The sequence below is a fragment of the Doryrhamphus excisus genome, linkage group LG16, assembly GCF_037039965.1.
Source record: "Doryrhamphus excisus strain RoL-2023G ecotype Guam linkage group LG16, RoL_Dexc_Guam_v1.1, whole genome shotgun sequence".
NCBI classification, from domain to species: domain Eukaryota; kingdom Metazoa; phylum Chordata; class Actinopteri; order Syngnathiformes; family Syngnathidae; genus Doryrhamphus; species Doryrhamphus excisus.
The window spans coordinates 12,798,734-12,807,795 of record NC_136372.1 but is presented as its reverse complement, the minus strand read 5'-3'; the positions used below and the strand labels follow the sequence as shown (position 1 = coordinate 12,807,795).

Sequence of the window (9,062 nt, the reverse complement as noted above, 5' to 3'; positions counted from 1 at the left end):
TGAGGACGTAGCCGCTACTCTTATAAATGACAAGGTGAACAGCTCACGTCTCCTACGTTCATAGACTACAGCTGAGTGCGAGTTCAGCCATCCAGGACCCTCCCAAATCCCAACTAACCGGTAATATCATCTCCATGGCGCTTCTTGCCAGCATGTGACCACTCTAGTAGCATATTTCATGTTAGTATGACTTTGGCGATGCTCTGAGCTGTCAGTCTTCTGACGCTAATGCTATGTAGCTTACCGGTGAATGTCACATCGTCCTAATGTGTCTTTAAATGTATACTGTATGTGTATATAAATGTGTTTAAATAGTGAAGCGTTAATATCACAGTTTATAAATATCAATTGGTTGGCATGCTATCCTCACCAGTGTCGGCTCATAGTCTGCTAAGCTTCATTCAATATCGGACGTAAGATGTCTGCCAGTGCGGGCCTTTGGTGCGCTCATTCAAACACTTGATGCTAACACCCTGCTAACGTTCAGCTCGCCTTGCCGCCATTACTTTAGCCGTAAATGTGCAGTAAATTACGTGTTACGCGACATGAATGTGTACTTCTGCTGGAACTACACGTCCTGATTTCCAGGCCCCGTCTGGTCGTTCGTGATTCATTTTGACCTTCAGCTACCGGAGGTTAGCTTAGCAATTAGCATAGTTACCTCTGGTGTGCGCCTCTCCTCCTCCTGTGGTATCCAAGTCATGTCTAAAGCCAATTCTTCTGCTCAACATGAAATGACTGGCTTTGAATATTAGGCATATTTACAAAGAGGGAACCAAATAATCTTTGTTGGCCTTCTAAATCGATTTGAAATATTACACTAGCCGAGTCAAATGGATGATTGATTGTTTATTAATCTGAGAATAACACTAAATTGACATGTGGGTGTTTTGTTCAGATACCTTAGCATGTATTGGGTTGCTTTTAGCTAGCAAAGATAATCTGTTTTTCTGTTCTGGACGCAGACCTTGTTTGTTTGAACATCTCAGCCCCTTTTTTTGGAATTTTGACCATCATTTAACATTATGTCAAGGTTCCATTTCCGTCATTTGAGCTGCATATGAAGCACATTGGTGGTGTTCTTCCCTATGTGGAATCAATGCACCCAGGAAGGAAATTCGGGAAGTTCCCTAAGTACTTCATGTATGACATGTTTTTGTCAATGTAGCTGTTAATACATGCACACAGCATGAATAGAAAACCTTTTTGGAGCTCTTCGAATAGCCGCCTTTCTGGCTGGAATAGGTGTCCCATTACATGCATTCATTAGCTACCTCTTCTTGCCTGTTTTTATCCATACAAGACACAGAAGAGACGTGTTCATGTCCCGTGTAAGGATAGGGAATGATGGGCAAATTTCCTTTTTTAAACGTAAAAGTTGCATTGTGTTTCTGCATAGTAACGTTGTCCCTTCCCAAACACTAGGGGGTGGTGTTCTGCACGGCTTCAGCTAGTGAGCTCGGCTTCCTTTGTCACGAGTGAACACTGGCAATTAACGAGAGAAAGTGTTATTGCATCTGTATGATGCATAGCTAGCGTAGTGTACGCTGGGCCCTCTATGCAGAAGCGTGAAGCAGGCTCTGCTTGCGTCCACGCCGCTGTCAATTGCAAAGAAGATAAGCATAAAGTGCTTAATCTGTGATTGAGTCATCCATTCGTGGATTGAATTGGATTAGCGTCCTGGGTGGTCAACAAGGAGCAAGTTGCACTGAAGCGTCTTAAAGTTGATGCTATGCCTGTAAGTCAACCTGCTTCAATGTTTTCTCTTCTCTTGTAGGTTCCAGCCATGTATGCCTGTGCTAAGTTTGTCACTTCTCCTGCTGTGGTACGTTTGGTATTTGTTTTAGCTAGGCCTGTCACCATAACAAATTTTGCTGGTCTATAATTGTGCTATTATTAACCGATATTTGGTAATTTTGAAATTTTTTATAAAAAAGAACTTTTGTTTCTTAGCACAGCCAGCACTTGTGTAGCCCCACTACTGGCACAAAAAGGCTTAATAATGAAGCAGTTGCTCACTTTCTTTTCGTATAAACCCAATGCACACATACATGAACCCTCTTGTCATCCAGCCAGTGTAGCACAAAGAGACTAACAAATGGTGCAGATGCGCATACACTTGTATGTCAGTTCATCCAGGCCTCATTTTATCATTTTGATAAATCAATATCCATTATTGTGGCAGGCCTAGTTTTAGCTAAACATATTCCAGTGTTTTATGGTTAGAACTGCTCATGGGAGCATGTAAAATGCACTACTTCATGGAAAGAAAATCATATGCAAGATGTTTCAAGTCAAATGCACAAGCCAATTGAATGTAAATGTACAAGTACATTTAAAATCCAAGTGCTGTATGATATGACTTGAAAATGTAAATCCTGCTTCTTCTACTGAGGTTAATTCCAGGTCTACCTTTGTAATTGTATGCTGATATTTTCATTTCTAAATGCTTTTAGTATTTTACCAAAGAACATTTGATTATAAAACAGTAAAATTATGTTTGTTTTTTTTTAAATTAAATGTTCAATGTCTTGATGTCTTTCTGACTTGCAACTTGTGCCTGTATTTGATGTAGCTGCGTGGGGGGTCCAGAGTACTTGCCCGGCCAGTCTCAGCCTCCATTTTGAACAGACCCGAAGCCACAGTGGAGCAGCAGGTAAGAAGTTTCAGTCACATGACACACGTACTACTTCTGGTGTACTTGATGACTGAAACACTTTCAGCTTAGCGCTTTCCACCAAATAATACAAGTAAAGTAAGTTTCACATTTAATCTCACTCCAAATTGGTGGAGAGATGAAGTCAGTCGTTGTGTATGCAAAGTTATGATGCCGTCTACTGTACAAAGTTGAGCAATTAAAATGTATGCGTGTCGGGCCACCACAATGAAATGAATGTATGGGATGCACGGGTAGAGGCCTGTTCTTTATGAAAGGTATTCTTGTTACTTCTGCTGTCATCTGGCACTAAACACTACATCAAATGTAAGTTGACCTTGTCTGGGCCTGCCATATAAAACAAACGGTAGGGGGATTCCTTGGGGAATACAACAGAAGGTTTTACACGGATGATTTGGTGCACCTTTTGCAAGAAGGCATACTGCATGCTAATATATATTGTCATTTGTAGCTTTCATGCATCTTTCTTTTACCCTCAGGCTCTGTTGCCAGTAAGTCCGTCAGCACTTGTGACCCGCTCCTTCCAGACCAGCTCGGTCTCTCGGGACATAGATACCGCTGCCAAGTTCATTGGTGCTGGTGCTGCCACAGTGGGTGTTGCTGGTTCTGGAGCCGGAATTGGAACAGTGTTTGGTAGCCTGATCATTGGCTATGCCAGGTACTCTATAGAAAATGATATCTGATATTGCCACACAAATATTTCATTTTCTTTCTTGCAAGTAATGACTTTGGGGGTTGGAAATGTTTTGATGTTGAACCTGAAGAGAAACATTTTTCCTTGATTCTCCCTGCAGGAATCCCTCCCTGAAGCAGCAGCTCTTCTCCTACGCCATCCTGGGCTTTGCTCTGTCTGAGGCTATGGGTCTCTTCTGTCTGATGGTGGCATTCCTTATCCTGTTTGCCATGTAAATGTTCCCCTTCACACCCTTCTGTCTCCTCTCCTTCCAAACTACCTTCCCTCCAGCCCGGGGGAGAGGGTGTTCCATAACAGGAACTTTAAAAGAGCTGACAGGCCATTCCAAGCAACAGAAGAAAATTCAATCGTACGTCTGATGGGAGACCTCGATATACATTTTATGTTCCATACACTTTTTCTGCAAGTTTAAATAAATGGTTGGAGGTGAATTCTCAGTGGTTTCCTTTTCCTCCATGTTTGGGGGGAAAAAGTCTGATTTTTATTCAAATGAATGAATCTTAATTTTAGTCCCTAAATACAATATATAATGTATGAAATATGAATACACTCAATGGAACACAACACAAATTTATTCCGAAGGCGTAATTGGTTAATTTGTGTTCAGCAAACAAGTGTAATGTGAATGTAACAATCATGCATTACCAAAATAGTTGGACCACAGCACACTAGCTGACTAAGCTAGCTGGTCAAGAAATTAACATTTTTAAAGTCGTTTGCTGGTGTCCATGTAGCAATTGTGCAATCCATACTTTTACTTCCTGTTTACCTTGGCGCCTCACGACATGCAACCAATCACAGGCCACCTGGTCTGCCGAATCAGTACTTGGCCGTTACTTCCTGTTTACCTTGACTCATCACAACAGACAACCAATCACGGGCCACCTTGTTCTTTAACTTGATTGACCCGCACAATCGGTTCTTGTAGCCATTGGTTCGAAACAAAACGAAAAGTAACGAATAGAAACGATGCTCTTTATAAACGTATCCATAGTACAGTCAAGTGAAGTGCACACATTAAAAACGACTTAGAGCGGTAACGAATGATGTATACTTCAATGAGATCAATGGCGTATTGGAAAAGAGGCCAGTAGTGTCCACAGAAATGTCCGGCAGGCGGCAGCACTAACTCTCCGAAAAAAAACAGACATACTCAACATTCTCTTGGGGATGGATCAAAATGTCAGTCGTTACACACACGATGGTGACTTTAAAATACAGTTGAATCCATTTGTGGGAAAACAAATACGGTATATTACAGTATATGCGATAATGTTGCGGCCATTTAATGTAGCAGTTTGTGAGTGAATGTATTGGGGAAAACTGTCACCCTGAAGTTCAGACAAATGAATTTCGTATACGATGCTTATTTTATGTAATGTAATTTATCTCGCATTTCTGACTTTATGACGACGACAAACGTTCTCCACGTGACCAAATACGTGTTTAGTTTGCCTCATACGTTGACTCTTGACACTCACTTACTTTGAAGCCGTACCGGAAGTGGAAAACCACCATATGAGTGCATCTTAACTTGAAACGACGTTTGATGTCGAAGTTGAACCTTGTTGCGGTTCCGCCTGGGGCTCCGATGGTAAGAAACGAAATATTTAGAGTAGAAATGTTTTGTTCGTTAATGTAAGCAGTCGTTTTGTCACAGACTGTACCAAGATCAATTTGCTGACATTTTTCTACTTTTTGGGCCTGCGGGAAGCAGTGAAGCTAACGTGAACTAGCTACCATGTCGGGGAAAGAAAGTCCTGGTTTTGTGGCCTCTTCTGGGCCCAGGACGTCATTTTTCTGATACCACCGAAGAAGCACAAGTTCGGCACACAAGTTTCACCTGGACGCTCGGCTGTCAATGCTACCAACAATCGGTTTCCAGTGTTGAACACCAGCGTTTAGCTCCACTAGATAGCTTGCCAGCCATGGCGGACAGCATCGGAGATGAGTCCACCGGTGACACTCTGGGTTCTGGCGGCACCGGGCCAGGCGACGGACACTCGCCCCTTTTGCTGGCCAACTCTCTGACGGGTGGACACTTGAGCTCCAACATGGCGTCTCCCAGCGAGGGCGACCAGGTGGGACCTGAAGGGTCCCTTACGGACGGTCTGACAGCGACTGCCACTGACTTCTGGAACGCCTTCGGCTTGTCTCCACCGATGGTGTCGGTGTCGCCCAACGTCCATAGCCCTGCATCCCCGCAGGGTGTGGGTCAAGGGGTGGGCGGAGTGGCCGGACCCGGTCCCTTGACACAGGTCTACGCCGCTTCCTGGGACCCGACCCGGAGTACGGACTGGGACAACGAAAAGACTTCACAGCCCGCTATTTTAAGAATAAAGAGGTGAGAGGTTCTGTCATTTACTGTCCATGGAGTATAGTCACTAGATATTTCAAGTATTGACCGAGTTGTTCAAAACTTTTGAGTTTTTTTCCTGAACTGAGACTCGCAGGTCTCTGTTAACCTTCTGCCACAAGTGAAATTAAAAGTGAAAGCAAGTAGCTTTGCATTAATGCTGTAAATGTTACTCTTAACTGTATTTGTATACATGTACTAACCCTGTGGGGAAAAAGCATCAGATATGCTCATCTTATTTCCACTTCCTGTTTCCGTCCAAGCTGCTCAACACTGTGCCAAGCACTGTAAGAACCCGGGTAAACCCACCCGGGTGTAACCACTGGTGAGCCTCCCAATAAAGAAAACAACTTCCTTGTCTTGCAGGGATATCATGTCCATCTACAAGGAACCCCCACCAGGAATGTTTGTTGTCCCTGATCCACAAGACATGACCAAGGTAAAAGACCCATGGAGTCACTTTTTACCACGCTTAATCAACACACACTGTACTGGCACATTATTATATATATTTTTTATTTTTATATATTATATTTTATTTGTGGTTTTGCCCTCCACATCCTTCCTTCTCTTTCCCCATTAGATCCATGCCTTGATCACAGGGCCATTTGACACGCCATACGAGGGCGGTTTCTTCCTCTTCTTGTTTCGATGTCCCCCCGATTATCCCATCCACCCACCCCGGGTCAAGCTCATCACCACCGGCCAGAACACGGTCCGATTCAATCCCAACTTCTACCGCAATGGCAAAGTCTGCCTCAGCATCCTGGGGTAGGTCTCCATGTGGAAGACACATGACATCATGACATGATTTATAAATACATGATGTGACTGTGTTGTGTAGAACGTGGACAGGTCCAGCCTGGAGTCCAGCACAGAGTATTTCCTCTGTCCTCATTTCCATCCAGTCTCTGATGACGGAGAAACCCTATCACAACGAACCTGGCTTTGAGCAGGTACACCTCCCACTCAGCCGGCCATTTCTTATTCATTAAAGTGTCCCAAACACATGAGGAAAATCTACTGTGGTGTTACAGACACCGGATTACTGAGAAAGTACTAACACAAAAGTACCACACGAGTCTTCATGGTACTATGGTCAGTGCTAGGGATCGATCGATATGGTTTTTTTCGGGCTGATACCGATTTTTTTCCATCACCCTTAGCCGATTTTGCCGATATTTGTGGCCGATACCGATTTTGCTCCCTCAATTTACATGAAAAAACGACAATGATAACAAATATTACGTGTCTCAAGTTTAAACAAATATTTATTAAAATGTAAACACGGAACACAGTAGGATGCAGCTTTTTTAAACACACATTTAAACAGCATTATCAACTTTAAAAGGAATAAATATTCAACCATGTACAAAACATTTCTGTCGTAGTTTAAGTTTTATCAAGCATCGATGTGATGACTGCTCCTCTGCAGTGAGACGCACCCCCCCTCCCCTCCATACACACAAACCCATCACACTGACACAATTTAGTACGATATATAAAACATTTCTCTCATCATTAAAGTTCGTGTTGTGCACGCTAAAGACCTCTGGTAGCAGACACGGCTGCTCCAGTTCCTTCTTTGTGTGTGTGTGTGCTCGGAGAGAGCGCACACACATAACACGACACGCATTTAACCTCACTTGGCGTTCATGTTTCCTATTTCAAAGCAGGTGACAATATTTCAACTAAGTTTAACTGTTAGAGACTAATTAAAAGTCGAAAACGTACCGATTCAAGTAAAGAACACAAATATCCTTAGTCAGTGCATCCAGTTTGTTAATATATATTATACTGTACATCCTCATACATCTTCATAAAATACATCAAAATTGACATATTTCACACACAGTGGCAAATGCTGATAAATAGTCAACCATTTGAAAACTGAATTATTGGATTTAAATTTGTACTAATTTAACCTTTGTGTGTTTGTGACAGGAGCGTCATCCAGGGGACAGTAAGAACTACAACGAGTGTATCCGTCATGAAACCATGAGGGTGGCTGTATGCGACATGCTGGAGGGCAAAGTTCCTTGTCCCGAAGCTCTATGGTATGACTCTAGACTCTCCTGGCAGCCATCATGGCAGCTTTTAGCTTACCTGTCACTGCAGCACCTACATCATCATGTACACGTGTATCATTGGCTGGTGTATTGTGTGTTTTAGGAGCGTGATGGAAAAGTCCTTCTTGGAATACTATGACTTTTATGAGGGAGTGTGCAAGGACAGGCTGCACCTACAAGGACAGAACATGAAGGTGATGACATCTATTTGACATATTTTTCAGGCATTTCTACATCATTATGTTTCTACGTATTTGACATGCACTAGAAGAAGAACCAATGAACTACTTTTAATGTACAGGATTTAATTAAGTATTCAGACCTGTTTGCAGGACCCGTTTGGAGAGAAGAGAGGCCGTTTCGATTACCAGCGCCTGCTGGCCCGACTGGGCGCCATTCACAGGCGAATACGAGACAAACGCGTGATGAGCGACACCAACGAGCACGAGTCCGACTCCGACACCAGCTCGTCTGAGACGGACCCGGACAGCCAGGGTAGCACCCTGCCTTGACCAGAGGACGCACGCACTGCTGAGTGGGATGATTGATAGATGATTGATGGATGATCTCCACGAAGTCCACAAGTGGCAGGAAGACTTGAGGAGCACTGCTGGAGCTGTGGGTGTGACGTGGAAGACACCCGCTGGACATTTCCACAGAAACATTCCCTCTGTTTGATTGCTTGCTTGGCGCCTACATTCACTCACTCACTCATTCATTCATTCATTCATTCATTCCTACAAGACACACACTGTACTCCAAATATTCAACCCCCATTTTCTATTTGCAAATAGGTAGAGAAGTATTTGATCCCCTGCTGATTTCCTTGTAAAGATTATTTTTATGCTAGATTGATCATTTCTTCTTCTACCAAACCACCTCTTCACGTTGTTGTAGTCCACTCCAGCCTTGTGCAGCTCTACAGCTCTTTGGTCTTTCCCATGCTGCTGGTTTGTTGGATGGCATCAATCTAGCATAAAGTACTGCTGCTGGTGCTTCTACTTCGAGCAACAGGGAATCAAATACTTCTCCTTACTCGACATTCTACAAAAAGACTAAGAATGCAAGTGTCGTTTGACTTCCCTGATCAATAAAAGTGTTTTGACGTGTCTACTGGGACATTGTGGACTCGACTGTTTGCATGCGTGGAATGAAAAAGGATGCTAATGTACAGGATTTAATTTAGATTTTCATATTTAGGGGTTGGATCACAAAGATTGACAAGGACGCCATGGTCTTGATATTCATATTACCAGTCCAGGGTAT

The 9,062-nt window shown here is 43.2% G+C and overlaps 2 protein-coding genes across 2 annotated transcripts; both read left to right on the top strand.

Annotated features, from left to right (window-relative positions):
* On the top strand, window positions 1-3,802 carry atp5mc1 (ATP synthase membrane subunit c locus 1). Its single transcript, XM_058049894.2, has 5 exons — window positions 1-120; window positions 1,778-1,825; window positions 2,576-2,656; window positions 3,157-3,335; window positions 3,472-3,802. The coding sequence occupies exons 2-5, from the start codon at window positions 1,787-1,789 to the stop codon at window positions 3,584-3,586; spliced, it is 414 nt and encodes a 137-aa protein (XP_057905877.1). The 5' UTR covers window positions 1-120; window positions 1,778-1,786; the 3' UTR covers window positions 3,587-3,802.
* A 603-nt stretch (window positions 3,803-4,405) lies between these two features.
* On the top strand, window positions 4,406-8,915 carry ube2z (ubiquitin-conjugating enzyme E2Z). The gene is made up of 7 exons (XM_058049893.2): window positions 4,406-5,715; window positions 6,094-6,166; window positions 6,311-6,498; window positions 6,572-6,683; window positions 7,672-7,784; window positions 7,900-7,990; window positions 8,129-8,915. Exons 1-7 carry the CDS (start codon window positions 5,300-5,302, stop codon window positions 8,306-8,308), a joined length of 1,173 nt encoding a protein of 390 aa, XP_057905876.2. The 5' UTR covers window positions 4,406-5,299; the 3' UTR covers window positions 8,309-8,915.
* Window positions 8,916-9,062: the final 147 nt, after the last annotated feature.